This window comes from Microtus ochrogaster, chromosome 17, assembly GCF_000317375.1.
Source record: "Microtus ochrogaster isolate Prairie Vole_2 chromosome 17, MicOch1.0, whole genome shotgun sequence".
Classification (NCBI taxonomy): Eukaryota; Metazoa; Chordata; class Mammalia; order Rodentia; family Cricetidae; genus Microtus; species Microtus ochrogaster.
This window is the reverse complement of record NC_022019.1, coordinates 844,610-868,067: the sequence shown is the minus strand read 5'-3', so window position 1 is coordinate 868,067 and position 23,458 is coordinate 844,610. Positions and strand designations below refer to the sequence as shown.

Here is a 23,458-nt window from a genome sequence, read left to right as displayed (position 1 = left end):
GAAAAATTGAGAGAACAATCAATATTGTAAAAACAAAACAAGTTTTATCTTGTGAAACAAATTATTGCTAATGTTTTTTTTTAAAAAAAGCATTTATTAATAACTATGGGTACAAGTTTTTGGTTTTTTTTTAAATAAAAATTTCTGTTTATAAACCAAACAAATCTCAAGCCCATTTTCTAATACATAACCTTCCTGTAATGGCATTTACCTTAAGAAAAAAATAAATTAACCAGCGCCCTGGCTTTTAAGTAGCTATGTCCTCCCAAAAGGCTTCTCACTTTAAAAACAAATGTCAAAGAAACAAGCTTTTAGTAATTTTATAAGGGTAGCACGAATAATAAAAACTCAGAGGCAAATATTGGGGTTCAACCTGAAGATCAGAGAAGCAAAGCAGCCAAACCACTAGAGAGCCCTTACCTCTTTGAAATCTTCAGACTGAAAGAGAGCGAGTTCCTGTCTCATCCCACTTTATAGTTCTCTTTAGTGCTGGCATGCACCACCTCAGCCTGGCTCTTCGGCTAACTAGTGCTGCTTCTGGGATTAAAGGGATGTGCCACCACTGCCTGACCTGTATGGCTAACTAATGTGTCTGTTTGGCATTCTGATTTCTGATCTGTAGGCAAGCTTTATTTATTAAAATACAAATGATATATCACTGCACTTCACCCTTTTGGTCTAAAATTTAAAAAGGCTATAATTAATATAAGAAAAACTTCATACAATGAGTATAATAACTATATATAATATATACAAGCAATAAGTATATCAACAATGTCAATTTGCATTTGACAAATTCAGAAAAAATACTCCATATCTATCCTATCTTGATGAGTCCAAAGCCTCTTACCTACTTTATTTTCTATCATAACTTGCTTTCTGCATCTGGTAAACTATAACTCTCTAGTCTTCAACTCCCTCAGAGACCCAAAACTGAAAGGAAGTGTAAGCAAATGACTTCCAAAAAATGTGAGAAATGACAGAAACAGCTGGCTGCTTGAACAGTCATTCCTCTGCAACTGGGGCATCAACCTTTGGCCTACAGGCTTAGCACATTTGGCAGACTTTTCTGTGAAGGATATCCTGAAGAACTGTCCTACCTTGTCTTGACAATGTTTGGCAGACACTCTCTTTTGTGTCCTGCTTGTACAATTAGGACAGCATATGGTCAGTAATCGAGGCAAGGACATTTTCTTGCCCCATGGTTTATTTTTGACACAAAGAAAGTAAACTCAATGTGGAGTTTCTTCAATGCTCATTATCTTCTCTGAAGTAGATTGGTGCTGCCAGGAGCAGACATGCCTCATTGTCATACAAATGAGCTTATGTTATTAAAACGTCTTAAATGCCATATTCTCTAAATCTCTGAAGTGTCTGAAGATGACCTATCTAAAATAAATACTCGTTTGACCTTGAAAACATACCTAATATGACAAGTTCGATTATAATAGGTGATTAATTACTAACCTACATTTCCTTATTACCCTAAACAGTTGGCAATACTAATTTTCAAGCACTAGAAATTTGCATTTCATTGTTAAATGCGATGTAGAGTACCATATCTTGAACAACAATAGAAATTTTGTCTTAACAAATTCATCTTAAATTTGTATCAATATACAAAACTTGTATACAATATAAAAAAATCCAATCCAATGTAAAACATTTAAAACTAGTAGTTGCTTTTTTAAAACTAGATTCAGTAATCTACCTTTTTATCATATCTATAGCTTCTCTTTTTTCTTTTCAGAGCAGAGTCAATAATCTAACCTTTTATCATATATCTGTATTCCCCTTTTTTCTTTTCAAAACAAGAACTCTAATCTCCTTTGTTCAACATTCCTCCTGGCTGTAACCCATAACAACTGGTAACCAACCCCCCTCAACCATGACAAATAGTCATAACCCACTGAACAATCAAAAACCACCCACCCAAACTCTTGGGAATGTGGATGTTGTGTTCTTAAATTAGCTTTCTTCAGTCTGGGGGAGGGGTGACTATATCTTTAGGGGATCCTGAAAAGAAAAAATTGGGTTGTCAAGTCCTGGGAGAGGAAGTTGTATCATTTGTAGTCCAATTTCTGTGCAATACAAAAGTGCAGGGCTTGTCTCAAGTCCTGGCTAGAGTAGTCTGTTAGTATGGATCATCTTAGCTCGCCACCTAGAAATTGTTTTGAGCAGTGTGTAATTCAAAGCTGATCTTTAGGTGGTATTCTTCAGCTCAGTGGTGTTACAATAGTCCTGGAGGAATCCTTGCTGTGGGGCCCCATCTTCCTTTTGGAGACAGCAAAGGTTGCTGATAGGCATGCTCATGGTTCACTGCAGAAAACTGATAGAGACTCAAACCCGAAATCAAGTATAGGAAGGTAGATGAAACTTTTTTATCTAGAATTAGTTAGCACTCTATATGACCATTAATATCATGGCAAAAAGTTATATATACATATATAATTTACATATTATAAATTTTATACCTTAAGAAAAGCTGTTTAAGAGTCAATATAAAACCAATGGATTACAAGATTAGTAGCAATAAAACAGTCCTTAAATATTTGTTTTTCTTCTGTCCTGTAGCAGGTGTCTCTTCTGACATGAGAGAGATTTTGCATACTTTAACATGCTTGGGTTTAGAGAAGGAGAGAGCCACACTCTAACTCCAAAGTCAGCTCTGATTTTTAATTACACTGGGACTACAAAAGGACTGCATTATATGTCCGTAGAAAACAGCAGAACCAAACATTTGGGAAGATTTATGAAACTTTACCCTGTTGGAAATGTTTAACAACAGGACAATTTAGTCTTTTTCTTGAGACATTTTGGTGTGGGACAATGCTATAGTCTGTCAATTATATTTTAAATAAACGCTGATTGGCCGGTAGCCAGGCAGGAAGTATAGGCAGGAAAACCAGAAAGGAAGTAGAGGTGGGGCAATGAGAACAGGAGTTCTGGGAAGAAGCTCTTTCTGCAGTCATGCCCAGACCATGAAAGAAGCAAGATGTGACCTACCCCATCAAAAAAGGTACCGAGCCATGTGGCTAACATAAGATAAGAATAATGGGTTAATATAAATTAAATGAGCTAATAAGAAGCCTGAGCTAATGGGCCAATCATTTTATAACTTATGGAGACCTGTGTGATTTTCTTTGGGACCTAGCGACTGTGGGAACTGGGCAGGACAGAAACCCCAACAAGCAGGCCCTCATGTTACAACATTCTTTTTCAGGGTGATTTGTCCCTTCTCTACAGATGTCTCATTTGTCTAGTGATCTTCAGATTCCTTAGCTGGATACTTTTATTCTTATGAAAAGACAGAAACAAAACCCTTCCCCAACCCTAATTATGGAGAGAGTCCGTTTTGGCAAGTTTTATCTGATCAAATGAAAAGCATTTATTAGTTTTATAAGTTAGTTTAATGAACTTCTTCTAATTAACAGGCGTCTCTTGTTCAAATCTAATCTTTCTCACTTTTGATGGTATCCAAAGCTTTTCTTCTCCTGTGGAAACAAAAGAAAACCCTTCCCCAACATAACACATGTTCTGTTTTCCATTGTGAAGTCAGTACATCTTTAAAGTATATAGGCTGATTTAATTCTGTAATTTTTTTCTACTAACCAACTGTCTCTCAATAGATGTTGTTCCTTTCTTATTAGCATTTAGAAAATTCGAAGTTAATAAAACATTATGCAATCTATTTCTGCAGGTATCATCCCTTTCTGTTTATTTAACATATCCTTTAGAGTTTGGTTTGATTTTTCTATAAAACTCCTTGGATTATAGAATTGTACATTATACCTATAATATGCTTTATATTACAATAAGCAAAAAACGGCTTCATTTTTTTAGAGACATATGCTGGAGCACTGTCTGTCTATATTTGTGCAGTTATACCCATGACGACCATTACTTCTAGTAAATATATGATTACTGAATCAGCCTTTTCTGAACTCAGACAAGATGCTCATTGAAAACCTGAACAGGTATCAATTGTGTGGTATTCATATTTTAATTTTCCAAATTCTACAAAATGGAACACATCCACCTGCCATCTTTCATTCTTTTGAGTACCCTTTAGGTTACTTCCTGCAGGTAGTAGTGTATGGTTGTGTAAAAAACAAGGAGAACCTTTCCTTATAATTTTCTTGGCTTGTTGCCACGTGGTGAAAAAGTTTCTTTAAACCTCTGCTATTGATATGATGGTTTTTTAAAATGAAATTGTGAGGCCTTCAGTATATTTCCAATCAATAATTTATCGATTTCTGCATTACCTTGTGCTAGAGGACCTGGAAGACCCATATGTGTGTTATTATAGGAGACTGTTTGTTCATTCCTAGCCTCCCAGACCTGAATAATCACACGAAATCTATATTAATAACACTGCTTGGCCAATGACTCAGGCATATTTCTAGCTAGCTCTTATATCTTGAATTAACTTCTTTCTTTTCTTTCTTTCCTTTCTTCTTCTTCTTCCTTCTTCTTCTTCTTCTTTCTTTCTTTCTTTCTTTCTTTCTTTCTTTTTCTGGTTTCTCAAGACGAGGTTTCTCTATAGCTTTGGAGCCTGTCCTGGAATTAGTTCTTGTAGACCAGGTTGCCCTCAAACTCACAGAGATCCACCTGCCTCTGCTTTCCAAGTGCTGGGATTAAAGGCATGCACTACCACTGCCAGGCAATTTAACCCAGTTCTATTCATCTATGTATCGCCACGAGGTTGGGCTTACCAGGAAAGGCTCTGGGCATTTGTCTCCCTGACTCTGCCTACTCTCTCTTTATCTCTGTTCAGATTTCCTGCCTGGCTTTACTCTGCTAAGTCGTTGGCCAAAATTGCTTTATTCACCAACCAATAAAGCAACGCATACACAGAAGAACACCCCACATCATGTTATGTATATAGGATGATTCCTATTCCTGACTGTATCTTGTAAATGAATAAATAATAAAATCAATTTTGTATCATCTGGCATAAATTCAATGGTTTCAATATGCAAAGTATCTCTTTCTGTAAATTGTGAATTGGCAACTATCTTGAGAAGTTCTTTAAGATACCTTAGCACCTAAGAATAGCAGGTAATTCTGATTTTTGAGCAGAATCATAAGGGCTTTGATCCATGTTTAGTTTTCTAATTTGTAACCTGCCTTTTCTGATTTATTTGCATCAGTATAGAATATAGGGGCTCCAATTATTGGTGTATCCTGTACAATGTGAGGAAGGATCCAGTTAGTTCTCTTTGTAAGTTGAATTCTCTTACTTTTGGGATAGTTGTTGTTAATCTCTCCCAAAAACCTAATAGATGCTCTTTTTCAGGGTTCACTTTCTTTTCATAATTTGTCAATGTCATCATTATTAAAAGGTACTATAATTTTTTCTGGGTCTATTCCTGTTTATTGGCAAAGTCTTAATTTTCCTTTTAGAATTAACTAAGAGACTTTTTCCACATAAGTTTTTATATTTTACTAGGTATATGTGGTAAATAACCTAAATAACCATTCTAAGATATCTTCCCTTGTAGGGGAATGTTTGGAGGATAATATGGCCAGAATTCAGCTAAAATTCGGATCCACACAATCCACATGTGCTTTCTGTAATTTCTCTTCAATCAAAGACAGTATCTCTCATCTTCAGCTGGTAATTCCCTGGGACTATTTAAGTCCTTGTCACCACCTAAAGTTATGTTTAAATTAATAAGTTCATCAGGACCTATCCCAATAATATGTTGTACGTGGGAAATGTCTCCTAGCAATCTTTGAAAGTCATTAGGAGTCTTTATTTGATCTATCCTAATTTGCACCTTTTAGCGTCTAATTTTCTGTAAACCTATCTTATAGCCTAAATAATTAATAGATTATCCTCTTTGCATTTTTTTCAGCAGCAATTTGTAATCTCCAACAAGGCAAAATTTTCTTTCCTTCAAACATTTTTTCTAAAGCATCTACATTTGAATCAGAAAGCAAAATGTCATTCATGTAATGGCAAACTATAGATTCAGGAAATTGCTTACACATCATTTTCAAAAGGCTGACTTAAAAAATATTGGCACAGGGTAGGGCTATTTAGCATTACCTGTGGCAGAATCTTCCATTGACATCTTTTAGCAGGCTGAGAAATATTTTAAGTAGGCAACGTGAAGGCAAATTTTTCTTTGTCCTTTTCTTGTAAAGGTACAGTGAAGAAACAATCTTTCAAATCAATAAATATAAAAGGTCATCCTTTAGGTAGTAGGGAAGGCAGAGGAATTCCAGATTGTAAAGAGTCCATTGGCTGAATCACCTTATTAACAGCACTTAGATCTATCACCATTCTCCATTTTTCAGATTTTTTTTTAAAAAACAAATACAGGAGAATTCCAAGGGCTGACTGATTCTTCAATATGCTGAACATCTAGTTGCTCCTGTACCAGCTATTTTAAAGGCAGTAATTTCTGTTGTTAAAGACCATTGCTTACCCATACAGGTTTGTCTGTCAATCATTTTAAAGCAGGGCTCTCGTTGTCTTTGAAATATCAGTAGTTGTTGTGCCCTGTTCTTGTACAACCTGAATGGTTGCTGACTATTCTTTATAAAACCTTCTACTATTTTTCCCAGAAACATGCATTAATTTATGGTTTATTTTTAAGACTGGAGGAATGTTAATCTGAGTATTCCATTGATTTAACAAATGACATCCCCACAAATCCACTGTTATCTTAGCTACATATGGTTTTAATATTCATCTCTGTCCTTCTGGCTCATTCGACCCATCTCTTGCTCTGTTTCATCTGAGATAAAGTTCTTATTCCTGAAAACTGAACATTTGCATCCTGAAGAGGCCAATTTGGATACCAAGATTCTGATGAAATTATTGTACCAAACCTTCAATGATGTCATTCATTCATATTTTTAATTTTGATCTTTGTTCATTTATAGAAGTTTGCCAAAATATTCACTTTATGGGTTCTCTTGAAACTTTTGTTCTCTCTTCTTTAATTGTTCTAATATCCAAAGCAGGATGATTTCTTATACTAGGTATTAGGTTCTTTAATTGCTCTGGGAAGGAATTTCCTCTACAATGACAGGAAACAATGGAACCATATTTGGCATATGAGGCCCCTCACAGAGTTTCCTGATGGCAAACAATTTTCTTGAATATTTCTCATTGACCTACATTCATTAGTCCAAAACCTACCTTTGCCACATCTTACACATAATCCAGAAGGGAGAGGCATTCTGAATGGATTATTCTTAAAAAAACAAAACAAAACAAAACATTGTTTCTAGGAACATCCTATCTACAGTCCCTTTTAAGGTGACCTTGTTTGCCATAATTATAACAACTAACATTTCAATTTTTACTCAAGCCTCTGGAAATCACCTCTCCTATCCATGCATCATCATGTTCATGAAATTCAGTATTCATTGTATCTTGAATCCACTCTCCAAAGGTGCTACCTTCCTTTTAATGGCCTAATGATCCTTCTGCATAGAAAACTGGCATTTTCAAAAGCCAGAGATTCAATTGCTTCTGATATAGTATCCTGTTTACTACTGATGTGAATCTTTATAAGAAATCCATGAAGGTTTCTTTTGAGCCCTTTATGACTTTAGTAAATTATTCAATCTTCTTTCCTGGTGTAGGAGGTTCTTCTGTATTTGTGTTGCTTTCATTGGTTGTTAAAGAAACTGCCTTGGCCTAGTTGGTAGGGTGGAACTCAGGTAGACAGGGAAGACAGAACAGAATTCTGGGAGGAAGAAAGCAGAGACAGGTAGACACCATGAATCTCCGGCCTGAGATGTTAGCCACAGTCACATGATGATACACAGATTTAATAGAAATGGGTTAATCAAGATGTGAGAGTTAGCCAATAAGAGGCTAGAGCTAATGGGCCAGGCAGCAATTTAATCAATACAATTTCTGTGTGATTATTTCGGGTATAAGTTAGTCGGGCGGGATGGAACAAGGGGCCCCACTCCCCACACTACACTTTCCTACTTCTTCAATTCTGTTCCAAGCATTCAAAACTGCTGTACAGCATAAAGCTAGGATGTGACCACCATACAGAGATTGCCTTTCTACAGTAGCATAATTTCCTTCTCCAAGAATTTGATCTTGGGAGATTTTCCATACCTCTAGTTTTACTGCATTGCTCAACAGTCTTAGCCTCTTCTCTAAACCAGGTACTCCACTGTCATTGTGAACCAGGCTCTAAAACAGCTTTAACCAACACTATCTAGTCTTTAGGAATAATTCTAATATAAACTGACCACAAATTTAACATTGTTTCACAAAAGTGAATGCATGCCATATGAGACTATTGTTTCCTTGAATCTCCTTAAATCTAACATTGGCACAGGCCATTCATCTCTTCTTACTCTATCATTTGGCAACTCCTATAAGTTTACTGGATATATTTAAGGCTAGTTGTTTGAAAACCTAAATTGTTCCTCTCTATTCTTATAATGCAGAACTGAAATTGGTTCTCTATTAAATTCCTGTCTGGATTTGAATATCTCTGTAATCTGTTTTATTAAGTTTTTCTAAGGTCTTTATCTTAGCACTCAGATTAACCAACTTTTTTAGTGACACAGCAAAAACGATAATGTTGAAAATGATTACAATTGACAATACATAAATCTCATCTAAATTAATTATCATCTCATTTAATAATTCTATTTTCTTTTTCCTTTTTTTTTCTTTTTTTGGTTTTTCAAGACAGAGTTTCTCTGTACCTTTGGAGCCTGTCCTGGAACTAGCTCCTGTAGACCAGGCTGGCCTCAAACTCACAGAGATCCACCTGCCTCTGCCTCCCAAGCTTTGGGATTAAAGGCATGCGCCACCACCGCCTGGCTCTAATCATTCTATTTTCTTTCTTTCTTTTTTTAAAGATTTATTTATTTACTTTTTAGGTATACAGTGCTCTGTCTGTATGTATGTTTGCAGGCCAGAAGAGGGCACCAGTTCTCATTACAGATGGCTGTGAGCCACCATGTGGTTGCAGGGAATTGAACTCAGGACCTCTGGAAGAACAGTCAGTGCAATGGCTCATCTTAACCTCTGAGCCATTTCTCCATCCCCCCCCTTTTAAAATTTATTTATTTATTATTTTATTTTTTTAATCATTCTATTTTCAAACTGTCCAGTGTTTCCAAATTTTTAATGTGAGAAAAACTCTCTCTTTTAACTAATTCCTCCCTTTAAGAATTCCGAATTGTCTTACCAAATCTGCAGACGATGTTGATGAAGATGTGAGGCTTATTGCTGCTTAAAGCCTGACTGGATTTCAAGGTAACTACCTAGTTTGGCCTGAGAAGGGAAGGGAGTTCAGGGAGCCCACCAAGAGAGAGAAAAAAAATCTAGTCAGAAGTGCAATGACTCCAGTTGTGTCTAGCTCCAGCCTAAGCTGGTGGTTGTAAAGTCACAGGCAAATGATTTTTTCATTATTTCGTATCCCAAACATTGGGCACCAAAAGCAGCATGAATAATAAAAACTCAGAGACGGATATTGGGGTTCAATCTGAGGATCAGAAAAGCAAAGCAGAGTCACTGGAGAGCTCTTACCACTATGAAACCTTCAGCCTGAAAGAGCATGAGCTCCTGTCTCATCCCTATTCCTCTCTAGTGTTGGGATTAAAGACATGCACCACCACAGCACTACCACAGCCCAGCCTCTATGGCTAACTAGTGTGACTTCTGGGATTAGAGGTATGTGCCATCACTGCCCGGCCTGTATGGCTGACTAGTGTGGCTGTTTTGCGTTCTGATCTTCAGGCAAACTTTATTTATTAAAATACTAATAAAATATCACTACACATAAACCTAGTAACAACTTCTCAGTCCATCTTTTGCTTTGCTAGAGTACTTATTTATTTATTTATTTATTTTTCTGGGGTTTTTTTTTGCCCCCCTCCCCCCAGGAAGGATGTCACTGTGTAGCCCTGACTGTCCTGGAACTCATTTCATGGACCAGGCTGACCATGAACTCACAGAGACCCATCTGCCTCTGCCTCCTCAGTGCTGTGATCAAAGGTGTGAGTCATCACACCCATCTTAGAGCAATTTTTTCAATCCTCAAATCTGCACAAAAGTCAAAGAACTATTACTAAAATGCTATCACATCATATTTAACTCTACATCATAGGCCACTGTATAAATTGGTTTCACATTTTCTAAACACTAGCAATTAAAGACAAAGCATGGAGAAATCACTTGGAAACTATTCCTTTTAATCAAGAATAAAAATCTCCATTGAAACAAAACCAATCAACTTTAATTTTCCACTATCAAGACACTACTACACTCAAAATAGATCAACATAATGTGTCAGAACTATCCACAAACTCAAAGAAACTACAGTAATTCCCCCACAAGCTAGGTTAAAGAACAGAATTTCAGAGTCAAGTACTTCTGTATTGCCTTAGGCCAACAAAACCACAAGTACAACTGTTGCCTACAGTGTATTTTTCTATTTATGATGTTTATATCTGTCGCAGAAACCTTTTATTCAGAACTTCCATAAGCAATCTCAATTGAGGTCACATTCATGTGTCTGTTTTAAAGCTCACCTTGAGCTACCTTATCCCGACTTCTGTTTCCCAGAACCAACAGCAACACTCCCATCAGCCCGTCAGCCTACTCCACACTCATGCTACTCCAGCTATCTAATCTGGGGTTATGTAACTTATTCTACAGAATGCCTTTTCCCCCCTATTAACACAACTTCCTATGGCTTGGATATGCTTCCCAAAACTTAATCCCTGATAAAGCAGTGTTGCAGGACAGGGTACAACAGAAAGTGTTTAGATAATGAAGACTCTACCTTCATCAACAGACTCATTCCAGTTATAAAGAAGCTTGAGAATATGAGTTCATTAACCAAACATTATGTGCTTAACTCCAGTCTCCCTCCTGACTCCTGCCCTTACCAAATGCCAACACCTTGATGTTTCAATTCCAAGCACTGAGAAAAGTGAATTTCTTTTCAGAATTACTCAGTTTGCTAAAGCAGTAGCAACAACAATGAACCAAAAACAAACAAATAAAACCAAGCAAACAAAAAGGAGCAAGACACTAAAGCCTAGCTCAAATCTCTGAAGGTTTCCATTTCTTCCCCACATGAGCGCCTCCACTTTTCCGTCTTAAACCCCTACAAACCATAAAAGTTCAAATGTCAATGCAAAGCAATTTGTTGTCATTTGTTCCTTTTCAGCTTTTGTTCATTTACAAACATTAATGCAGGGATCCAAACACGTTAGATAAGCACTCTCCACAGAGCGTACTATCAGTCCTCCAGCAACACCTTATTACATTGTCCAGGCTGGCCCTGGACTCACTATTGTCCAGCCAGACACTGAATTCTGAATCTTCCTGCCTCAGACTCAAGTAGCTGGATCATAGTCTTATGACACCAGCACAGTCTTACTTACTGTTTCATAACAATTTTTTCTAACTTACTCTCTTCTCCTTATTTTAACTGAGAGCAAAGGCAAGCTCTGTCACATGCTGTTTTTCCTGTCCATCTGTAGTCAATGGAACAATGCTGAACAAGCCAAAATGCTGGCTAGCTAGGGATATGTGCAAACCCTCTTTAAAGGCTCTTGAAACTCACACCTCATACATGCAAACCCAAACTATTAGTTCATGAACCAGAAGAAACTGGCATTACATGGCGCTACCAATAAAAGGTATATTAGAAAGATGAGCCTAATACAATAACACTGAAAGAAAATGATTTTGCCCTCCTTTTTGATCCATTGGATTTGTTAATGATATCTTATATATTTACTATAAATTAATAAACTCTATTTATTGATTATTGGTTATCTGAAAAGCACTATAAAATCCTTCTTCCAAGGCTACCATGATAGATCTCCAATTAATCTAGAAAGGTAGAAAAATAAAGCACATTAAGATACTAAATCAAGACAAACTTTAAAAGTTTTCTAGAAACTACCAATACAATCTTGAAGGAGGTACCACTGCTTAAAAAAACTCAAACAATGGTAGTTAGAACTGTATCATTTTTTAGGTTATATTAAGTAAAATCTCTCTTCCATTAAAGAATATGCTTTATTTCTGAAAAATAGCTCATGTTTTAGGTTCCAAAGGAAAAGTAACAGAATTTAATGGTATCTTTTATATGACTTAACAGAATCACAAAATTAGATTTAAAATTTTTAAAATAGGAATGGTCTTTAAATATCACCCTCTCAACTCTTTCATGTCATCTCATTTACTTATTTTACTTCAGTTCCAAGAATGAAGATAACAAAGAAGAAAGCTCAATGGTTTGTTTTAATTTTTCAGTTGGGTCAAGCTGAAATTACTGAGTTTAAAACATTTTAATCTTAGAGGAAATTTTTGGCTTTCTGAGTCCCTTAGTCTGGGTATCTGCTGCCATGTGCATTTCCTCACCCCTGGTAAATCTCTTTCTTCAAAATTCCAGATGCATGACAAAGCACAGACCCCAAAGGATGAGCATGAGTCACACTTTAGGGTGACAGACCTTGGGACAGACACCATGGTAACACAACTCTCCAGTCACTTTTGTACTCTCTCCCTGTAGTCGGCTATGACTATCTCTAGTGCGACTATCTGAAAGGCTTTTCTCCCTGTAGTCGGCTATGACTATCTCTAGTGCGACTATCTGAAAGGCTTTTCTCCCTGATGGAGGCTCAATCTTGTTTGTTTTTTTTCAGGGGGAGGGGGCAACTTGCCATATAGCCCAAGCTGACTTCAAACTCAACATTCTGCCTGCTCTGCAAACCAACACCATAATCACAAGTATATACACTACCATGCCAGGTCCCTCCTGCCCCACTAATCTACTTAAATTCAAAGAGGCTGTCATTCTCTAAGAAGTTTATCAAATTTAAGGTAATTTCCAAAATAAGCTTCAACAATGAGAGAACTGCAGTACAAAGAACATAGGTAACCTGTTCAAATCCTCCAACTAATGAGATGTACAGTTGATAGATGTCATCCATCCAGGCCCAATTATATTATTATCCATATAATCATTTCTAAAGTGCTAAAACTTCTTGTGACTTCCTTCTAAGTTACTTACTCATATATATTTACAGTTAATAGTGATTGCCTTCTGATATCTTCATAGGATACTTTGAAAAAGCCCTTTTTGTTGTTTTGGTTTTATTTCTGGCTTTTTGAAACAGGGTTTCGCTCTGTAGCCAAGTTACTTGAACTGATTCTCCTGCCCACCTCCTGACTGTTGGGATTACAGGTATGGACTACAAAATCCTGCTTTTTTTTTATACAAAATCTATACTTTTTTTTTCCCCTTTTTGCAACCCTGGAGGTTGAAAACAACACACAGTACTGTATGCTAGTCAGGCATTCAGCATGTCCTTAGCCATCTTTCTACTTATTTTGAGATAAGAATCTAAGTTGCCCCAAGCTCATCTTGAACTAGCAATCCTCTTGCAGTGGTCTCTAGAGTAGCTGGGTTTATAGACCAGTACTACTAGATCCAGCCTAACATACTTAAAAATGCATTTTTCTCTCCTTAATATATAAAGTTAATATATCTTTTTCTCCCTGAAAGGGTTCTACCAGTTTTCTTTGCAGAGGTTAACATATTTAATCACCTACCTTCACACACACATGAATTAACTTCTTAGTAATCAAATTCTTTTTGTTGTTTTTCAAAACGTCTCCCCAAATTCTCTGATTTTTCTGTTCCCATTAAACTAGTTTAAGATTTTTACATCTAGGCTAATGAATCAGCAACAGACAATTCTGGAAGAATTAACAAATGACAGGAAGAGATGTCGATGACAATGACAGTCTGTAATCCCCACTGAAAACCATTCTTCACACTAACTGTAGTCTTATGACTCACTTAAACGTACTAGGGAAAAGTCCTCAGTCACTTCAAGCACGATCTACAAAAGCTGTCTCAAAACTTCCGCAAACTCCTATCATCCAAGACTTGCCATAAGCCACCACTCCCTACACACACACACACACACACACACACACAAGCATGCACACGTGTCTCCCTTATATTGAGTTACCTTCTGTCACTGCCTTAGAATTCCTTCCTCCTGCTTGAAGTTTCTACTCTTCTATCAATACCTAACTTATGATATTACAGGAAACCTTTTTTAATTATCCAGGAAAGAGGCGTCTGCCCTTACTCTGCACTGGGTTTATCAGTTATCCCATCTATAATTTTACTTGGTGATCTTTTAAACCCAGTGTCTGGAATGTCAGCTGCATCAATGCACGAATGCATTTTCTGTGGCACGTCTGAGGAGACATGCAGTGTTCTTAAGTTTAGCACTTTATCTTGAAGTTGATGGGTACTCAAAAATATTTCCTGAATAACTGACTCTAGTTTTTAATAATGAACTCTCCTATAAAATGTAAGCTGCCCAGAGAAATGGGAAGAATATGTTAGAACGACAGGGGAGATGTTCACCAAAGGAATAAGAAAGTATTTTCAGTAGAAGAAGTAAAAGAGCAATGTCTGAAGCAACAGAAAAGGAATTTACCATTCAAGCTATTTTTTGATATGCTGAATATATCATTAACCTACATCACTGAGGAATCTCAGTTCGGATAGGCCATCCTGAGTTTATTACTCAGAAACACCACATATGGATTCTTTCAGAAAGACCTCTCAACAAGAAATCAAACTAAGAAGGGTATTCTGGGAAACTTCCAGCACATTATTGCAACCACTGAGTCATCTATTAATAAATCATTCTGTCAACTGAGGAAAGATCCTACAGTTTGATTTTATTGTCAGAAGTTGTCTGTTAAAAAAGATGAGTCACCAAACCAATAATAAGATTTTACAAGAAGCCAAGTTAACAATGAAATTTCATGGGTTCAAAGGTCTACTTTGTTTCCATTAAATTTTTCTAATGTGGAAAATGAAAGTACAATTTTATTTAGTAGTACATGAAAACCAGGATGCATAAAAACAAAATATCCTTGACTACATCCTGCCTTGTTTCCCCCAGTTCTCCAGCTGTGGCTTAGACTAGGAGATCTGCAACCTATAGTGACGGCAGTAGCTGCAGAAATGGCAGCAAAGACTGGGGGCCGTTTTCTTTCTTCCCTTTCTAGAGCAAAGAAGTCAACTTTTCACTTGGGGAATGAAGACTTACTCATGAGCAGAGTCCTTACAGGGTTAGACTCACAGCAATTCAGGAAAAGACAAATAGACTTCTTAATTATACATAACTGATAATATTTAATTGTAGCTATTACTATGGTTTTAATTTTGATGAAATAAGATAAATATGATGGGGGGGGTCACTTCAGTTATAAGACCTATCGATATGCTTAAGTTTGTCCTAAGAATCTTCTGGTGACTACCTAATCAGCTACTACAGAACTGGTCTAAGTTAAACAGCTTTAACAACTCTCCACTAAATGGCAAGACCTAGAGAACAAACACACATTTCTTCACCCCCTTTTCTTCATCCCTGGGAAAGAGAACACCTTTTCAAGTAAGTTAATGTACTCATCTGGTCATACATTTAAAGGAAATAGAGCATGATCCAAGACAAAATTGTTAGCATCAAAGAGAACTCACTGTAGCAGTAGGGTAATGGGATGGTTTTCTGTTAATTAGTGACTAGTGAAACCCATTATTTAAACATCTCAAAGCCTGTAAAGATGTAAAAATTGAAACAAGGAACTACAGAATTACCTAGTATTTTGATCAAGGATACACAGTAAAAGTTCAGAGGACTAAGACGGTTTCCTTGGCCCAGTGTAAATAAACAGATGGCAGAATTTTATGATTAGAGATGCTAATATTGTGCATCTCCAGATACTACACCTGAGAAAAAGCAATAATTCTTCTTAAGTTTAATTATAACCCTCCACTCAAATCACTTTCTTTATAACTTACAATTTAAGCATGCTATTTCACTAAACAAATGCGATGTCTGTGCTAGGCAGAACTGCAAGCCAAGGTGCAGTAACAAAAAAGTAACAGTGAAAAAAGTTCAGTTTGTTATGGAAACCACGGCATTTAAACTTCAAGCCACAATCCACGCTGAAGCTCAAATCGAGAGGACCCGATTTTCACCCGTGGTGACATTCTTACTGGAACCGCAGTGTGCTTTACAACTACACCTCTGTTGATAGGAAGGAAGCCCGGCAGAGCCTTCATTTTTTCCTCTTATCTCTACTTCTATTTTTTTTATATAAGGAAACATTGTTGCATTGTTTTGTCACCCATTCCATTATCTCAAACACCACAGCTTCTTACGACGAACACCACCAAATCCAAATTTCAAGTTGAAGTATCCAGACACTAAAGAAATACATCTGACCGCCCACAGCACCTCGCACCTTAAGGATTCTCTAAGTAGAGCGGGGTGGTTCCACGGCTATTAAACGCCGTGAGCTGTGTCGCTTGCCCTAAGCCCACCACTGAGGCTAAGCAGGCCTTTATTGTCCTAAAACATCCTCCAGGCTTTCAGCCTGTACGGTAAGCCGGCAGGCTCCCGGTGCCACTTCCAGCCTGCCGGGCCGTCCACGGGGACAGGTCTCCGAGAGCCCCGGCTGCGGTGGCCCCCGGTGCCCCGCTCGGCGCGAGGATCCGCGCGGAGGTCCCGGCTCGCCCAGCCTGGGCTCCCGCCGCCAGCACCTTGGCCCCGGCGACCCGAGCGAGGCCCGGCGTCCGTCCCCGCCCCTCCCCCGCCGCCGCCCGCCGAACCCCGGGACCCACCTCGAAGAGCTCGGCCGTCGTGGCCATGCCGGCCGGCTGAGAGGCTCGCCCCGCGCTCGAGGCCGTCTCCGCTTCACATGCTACGCCTCAGCGGCGCGGCTCGCACGTCCCAGCTCGGCCTCCCGCCTCCGGCCCCGGCTGCGGACGGCCGCGGGCCTCCCGGGTCCTCACACAGCGCAGGCTGCGCGGGAGAGCGGCCATGAAGCGGAGCCGCAGACGCCTGTCAGCTGCCTCCCGGCGCCGCCCGCGCCGCTCCCATTGTCACCGCCTCGCACGCCGGAAGTGGCGCTGCGCGCGCCCGGCAGACTTGGCGGGGCGAGCGGGCCGCCGAGGCGCTGGTCTGCGAGCCGGCGACGCGCCTTGAGCCTCGCGGGCCGCCGTCCCGGAAGTGGGAAGTCCGTCGAGATTCCGGTGCGGGTTCCTGGACTTTCCGAGGTGTGTGTTGACTTCCTGGAGGGACGGGCGGACTTGAGTCACCGCACTGGAAAGAGCGAGCGTCTCACGTGAACGTTTGCGGCGCGCGGGGAACGCCGACGTTCCCCAGCGGAGTCCATCCCAAGGCCGGTCTGCTCTGGCAGGATGGCGGCTTTAGTTTCTGTGATGGTCTGATACTGCGGCGGCTTACCATGGCCCTGCGGGCAGTGTGGCTCGTCCGTCACGAGCCAGGAACTCCGCTCGGTGGCACCGTCAGGTTCTCCAGGTAATTGCGAGTCTGCATCGTCAGGCGTTTTGGGGCCCAGAACGGATCGTGTAGCAGTTTTCTTGTGTGCACTGAATTCCAGATCTGCCCGGAACAGCTCGCTGAGCGCCGCTGGGCAGGTGAACCTTTGTATCCTGTACCTTCTGACATGGTTGTGAGAAATGAGTTGCTTGACACGTTGCTATCTTTGTTGTTGTTGTGAAGCAAAAATACCCCTGCTATTCTGGAACTCGCTATGTAGACCAGACTGACCTCGACAGACATTTCTCTGTCTCTGCTTCTGGAGTGCTGGGATTAAAGGTGTGGACCACCATACCCGGCTGTATTATTGTATCTTAAAATGAATTCCATCTGTTTAAGATTGGTACAGATATAATGAAAGAAAAAAACTTACTGAGCACTAAACCTGTTTCAGGTTTTCCAACTTTCAGTGGCAAAATTTATTTTAGAGTATTTTAATGCACTCTTCCAAAAACTCCTTGTGAAGCAATATACTGTTGTTTTCATCTTATCAATGTACGTGATTGCTAGAAGTCATTATTGTTTGCAGTTTTTAGTGTCTGAACAACATAGAAGGAACAATGAAAACCTAAATTACCATCATTTTTCCCTAGGTGACATAAATGACCTGATCCCATTTTAAGATTTTGCCATTTCTTACCAAAATAATTCTACAGCGAGGACTATACAGTAGCTTAAAATACAGAAGGTGGATGTGTACTCTTCTAAAAATATTTTTTTAGTTATTTTTGTTTCTTTTCAGAATGTATTATTGAGTTCATTTGTCCATTTATTGATTGGAAATTTGGGGCAGTGTGTGTGTGTGTGTGTGTGTGTGTGTGTGTGTGTGTGGTTTCTGCAGTTCTTTATACAATATATTAACTGCTTTATAAAGTATAGCTGGCCAAGTTTTTTTCCCAATCTGTAGGCTGTCTGTCTCTCCACTTTGCTTGTAGTTTTATTTGTTTTGCAGAAGCATTTTAATTTCATGTCACTCTTGAGGTTGTTTTCTGTTCTTGGCAGTATGTCTGAGAAGCCTCTGACTATTGAGTAGCTTTGAGTTCTTAGAAAGCAGCACCTACACTTGAAGTTCCTGCATGACAGAAAGGGAATGGGTTCTAAGTCTATGCTAATGTTACAAACCAGTAACAATAAGCACTTGTGGGTGGTGTGACTGAGGAACTCATTATTAGGTCTTTGTTGTTTTGAGACCGTCACTGCGTAGCACTGGCTGACCTAAAACTCACTATGTAGACCAGACTGACCACAAACTCATAGATATCCTCCTGTCTCTGCTTCCCGGGTGCTGAGATTAAATTCATGCAACCAGCATGCCCTACCTCAGCTGTTACTTTTGCTTAAGTTTAAGTAGCACATGTACCAAGCGTCTACCATATTGGACACGGCAGTTCTAGTTACTTGATCTGTAGGAAGTTATCATTTTCTTCATTCAAATTCCTTAGTGACAGATTCAAGTTGCCTCTCCCATTCAGAATGGAGCTACATTTGAGGAGACATCCTCAAATGGCCTTACAACATGTTTATAATGATTTTGACAAAATACTGACAAGCAGCTTCCCAAATGCTAACACGTTCATTAGAAATTAGTGGATTTCTGTACTTTTATGACTCTTCCTCTAACTTTTACCAACAAAGGTAATCTAATTTCTATTTGTATATCTTTCTCTAACAATATTTGCCCATCTCTTGGATTTCCTTTTCTGTGAATTACCTTTACTTTCCAAAGATACCAATTTATTCATTCTGTATAATTTTGTCTGTTACATTTAAGCCTTTAGTCTATTTGAAGCTCAGCTTTGCATATGGTGGTAAATGGGAAATTCACCTTTTCTTTATGATATTTGACAGTTTTCCTGACATTGTCATGTAAGCCTATATACCTTGGCTCACTATTGATGTTTGCTGTATGCCTTTATATAAACAGTGATCTATCTCTGTTCTATTACTTTGTCTTTTTTGTGCCAATGTTCTGATTTTATACATTGTAATTGAAGTGAGACCTTAGTTAATTGAAAAAGTAAGCCCATTTGAAGAATTCATTTAGAGCTGAAGAGATGCTTGGTAATTAAGAACATTTACTTGCTCTTTCAGAGGACCAGAGTTTATTTCCCAGAACCCACCTGGGGCAGCTCACCAGCCACCACTAACTCTAGCCCCAAATGGATCCAGCATCTTCTGGACGCCAAAGCCATCTGCATTCAAATGCACATACCCACTCCCACCACTCCACATATGTAACATAAGGGCCAGGCTTGTTGGTTGGGGTTTCCATCCTGCCCAGTTTCCACAGCCAGTAAAGAAAATCACACAGAGTTTGCATTAATTATAAATGATTGGCACATTAGCTCAGGCTTTTTATTAATTCTTGTAGCTTATATTAACCCATTATTCTTATCTGTGTTGGCCACATGGCTCAGTATCTTTTTCAGTGGGGCAGGTCACATCCTGCTTCTTCGGTGGTCTGGGCAGGAATGGGGGAAGAGCTTTCTTCTTCCTAGAATACTCCTGTTCTCATCACCCTGCCTCTACTTCCTGTCTGGTTGACCCGCCTATACCTCCTGCCTGGCTAATCAGCATTTATTTAAAACATGATTGACAGAATACAGACAATTCTCCCGTACCACATATATATACACAGAATTGGGAAATGAAAGTCAAGTTAGTTTTCGGAATGCTTTCCCAGTTGTGCATATTATGTACTTTAGACGACACATTCAGACACGTTTAGGTGAGTTTCAGTACATCTCTATGGAGTTAGCAAGTGGGGGGGGGTGTCACATGATTGATTCATCTATGTGTTGCTTTAATTCTGTATTATTGAATAAATTTTGTAAAGTTCTGCATTTTCAGATTTCTGACCATTTGAAGCTGGTGTTAAGGCCAATAGATATGAATTAACATATGTTCCTTAGCCTGTCTTGGGAAGATATAAAGAAATGTATGTAGTAATATTTTGTAATCTACCACATAAAGCTTTCCTGAAGATCGCAGTACAGAGCAAGCCACTAGTAGAGGCCAGGCAGTGGTGGCACACACCTTTAATCCCAGCACTCGGGAGACAGAGAGGCAGTTGGATCTCTGTGAGTTCAAGGCCACCCTGGGTTATATGAAATTGATCCAGTTTAAAAGAGAAGCAGAGCCAGCTGGTGGCAGCTCACATCTTTAATCCCAGCACTAGGGAGGTGGAGGCAGCGATGTAAGGTGGAAGGAGACAAGAGCTTAGATGCAGTCTAAGGGTTCACTGTGAGGATGCAGTCTGAGGATCATAGAGCTAGATGCAGTCTGAGGTTTCGTAGAAACAGCAGCAGTCTGAGGATTCTTATAGACTGGATCACCCCTTTGGTCCAAACATTGGTAGAAGAATTCTCTAGTGTTGACTGCTTTGCTTCTCTGATCCTTCGGTTTTTATCCTGATAGCTGACTTGACCAATTAGAATTCTTGTTATAAATGTGTAATAACCCTAGATTTAAAAGACAGTAACAGACCAAAGGAATCTATTCAAGTTGAGCTTGACAAACCAGTGTATTTGTTGGGGTTACTTAAGGGAGCACGGGTGACTCACCAGAAGACATACCAGCCACAGTCCCCCAAGTCAGTTGTTTACCTGTTGTGTGGTAGGATTGGTGTCTTGGGGAGAGGATGCCTTGAGAGGTTCCTGTCAGTCCTGACTGCGTCATCATAGATACTCTGCCTCCGCCCAAAGGAAATAGTCACAGCACTGCATATTCTCCACATACACACCAAAGAGTAGTGGCTATCACTTATGATACAAGAGGGCGAACAATCTTATATAACAGTCTGGATGTACCTCAGATTGGTATTACGCCCATAATAATAGGGACACTTTTTTTTTAAAAGAGTTATTTATTATATATACACAGTGTTCAGCCTCCATGTATGCCTGCAGGCCAGAAGAGGGTACCAGATCTCATTACAGATGGTTGTGAGCCACTATGTGGTTGCTGGAATTTGAACTCAGGACCTCTGGAAGAGCAGCCAGTGCTCTTAACCTCTGAGCCATCTCTCCAGCCCTCTATAGGGACACTTAATCCTGTCTTGAAACTGATGTTCTTCTGTCACCTCAGTGGCTGCACATGAATCTACTGATATTTTAATTATCAGTTGCTATCCCACAGCCCCTCAGTCAATGCCCTGCCAGCCACTCAGGCCATGGCCTGGCCAGGATTCTGGTCCTTTGGCCCCAGCTCTGCCATGGCTGCAATATATAGGTTTAAATTAAGTCTCTATTGTTCTATTTACCAATAAGACTCAGGAGTCAAAGACTGGGATGAAAACCCGCCAGCCCAGAGAGGCTAAGTGGCAATTAGCTCACTGCAAGAGTCTCTTCCCTGGTCCCAGAACCGAGAAAGCTCCAACTCTAGTTCCCGCCCTTTCCTTCCTGTATGCCTTCTCTGTTGAAATTGCTGGCTTCTCTATGACCAGTTCTGGTCAGCTAGTCACTGGATCTACCCCTGATTCAAGGTAGAACTTTATTGGGCACTCTTGGGAGTGTTAAGAGTATGAACAAAAGATCCTACAACATGAAGCAAAACCTCAATTAGTTTGAAATAATAGATTAAATCAGCTAACAAAATATTAAACACATATTAAGACATTGTGTAAGGTCCCGGATTAGTTTATTTTCTTTATAGTCAACTGTGGGAGTAAGACAAGTCACTAATGGTATACTAGCTAAATTTTCTCCTTTTCAATCAGAAAAATACCTAAGAATCTAAGTGAAGGTCCACTAATTAATAGGTTATTTCAATGTATTGTTTTATTTATTATCAAACATTAGTATCTTATTAGAGAAAAATATTGTTATGAAAATTACAAAAAGAAATCTTGGTAGTTGCTTTCCATTTGGTAGGTTTTAGTTTGTTTTTAGTGCTAGAGATTGAACCTAGTGTTCCATGCTTGCTAAATACATTCTCTTGACCTCTCATGTGTTTTATAAATAAGAAAATGGCCATAGGAGAGTATATTAGTCAGGGTTCTCTAGAGGAACAGATAGATAGAATGAACATTTTTTTGTGTGTATTATATTTTGTGTGTGTGTGTGTGTGTGTGTGTGTGTGTGTGTGTGTGTGTGCGTGTTTACCGAAGTGGGTGACAGCCTTTGGTCCAGCTAGTCCAACAATGGCTGTCTACCAATGCAAAGTCAAAGAGTCCAGTGGTTGTTCAGTCTGTGAAGCTGGATGTCTCAGCTGGCCTCCTGTGTACACTGGAGTCCCCGAGAGGGAGTCCCCAGTGCAGAGAAAGAATTGACTGGACAGCAAGATTGAAGGGAAGCAGGCAAAGAGAGTAAGCTCCCTTCTTCCATGACCTTTATGTAGGCTGCCAGCCGAAGGTGTGGCCCAGATTTTAAAGCTTCCCACTTTAAAAGATTTAATTTAGAAAAAAAATCCCTCAGAAGTATGCCCAGCCACATGGGTTTTAGTTAATTCCAGATACAGTCAATTCGACAACCAGGAAGTGCATCACTGACGGCTTGCTTATTTACTCAGAAAATGAGGAGTTGTAGACTACTGTATTCTGGACCTTAAAGTGGAAGGAAAGGAATAAAGAAAAGTGTTTTGAAAGTGAAAACCAGTGTTTAGGACCCAGTGACTCAGTCCTTAGCCCTGGAGAGAGGTGTGGCCGGTGATTAGTGGAGTCTCACAGAAGACTGACGGGGCCTGCATGTCTTCTGGTTTGTAATGGGGCAAAGAGAAGTTTACAGTCTACCCAGAGTGCATAGACTGTAAAGGATTAATTTGATTTCTCTCTTTTTATAATCTCTAAATATCTTCCAGTGCTATAGAGATAAGCCAGTATTACAAAATGATCTCCCCTATTTAACAAGGATTGTTATGAACATTCACGGCATCTTTTATTCATTATGTAAATTAGTATCATCTCAATAAATGAATCTAAAAGTTTAGAGGCATAAATAAAATCACTTCTTTGTGATTAATTGTTATTTATCTTTTCCAAGTGACTTCTCTTCTTCAAACCGAACCTTTATTAATTTTGACTGTATCCATAATTTTTCCTCACCTGTGGAGATAAGAGCAAAAC

The 23,458-nt window shown here is 39.2% G+C and overlaps 2 protein-coding genes across 2 annotated transcripts in view; one reads left to right on the top strand and one right to left on the bottom strand.

Moving 5' to 3' along the window:
• Nucleotides 1-16,910, bottom strand: part of Exoc5 (exocyst complex component 5) — a 61,692-nt gene extending 44,782 nt beyond the window's left edge. The window contains exon 1 of the mRNA XM_005355349.3: nt 16,677-16,910. Coding sequence (XP_005355406.1) covers nt 16,677-16,703 — 27 coding nt within the window. The 5' untranslated portion in view covers nt 16,704-16,910. The remainder of the gene's footprint in view (nt 1-16,676) is intronic.
• A 157-nt stretch (nt 16,911-17,067) lies between these two features.
• Nucleotides 17,068-23,458, top strand: part of Ap5m1 (adaptor related protein complex 5 subunit mu 1) — a 29,962-nt gene continuing 23,571 nt past the window's right edge. Inside the window, exon 1 of the mRNA XM_005355350.2 lies at nt 17,068-17,376. Coding sequence (XP_005355407.1) covers nt 17,303-17,376 — 74 coding nt within the window. The 5' untranslated portion in view covers nt 17,068-17,302. The remainder of the gene's footprint in view (nt 17,377-23,458) is intronic.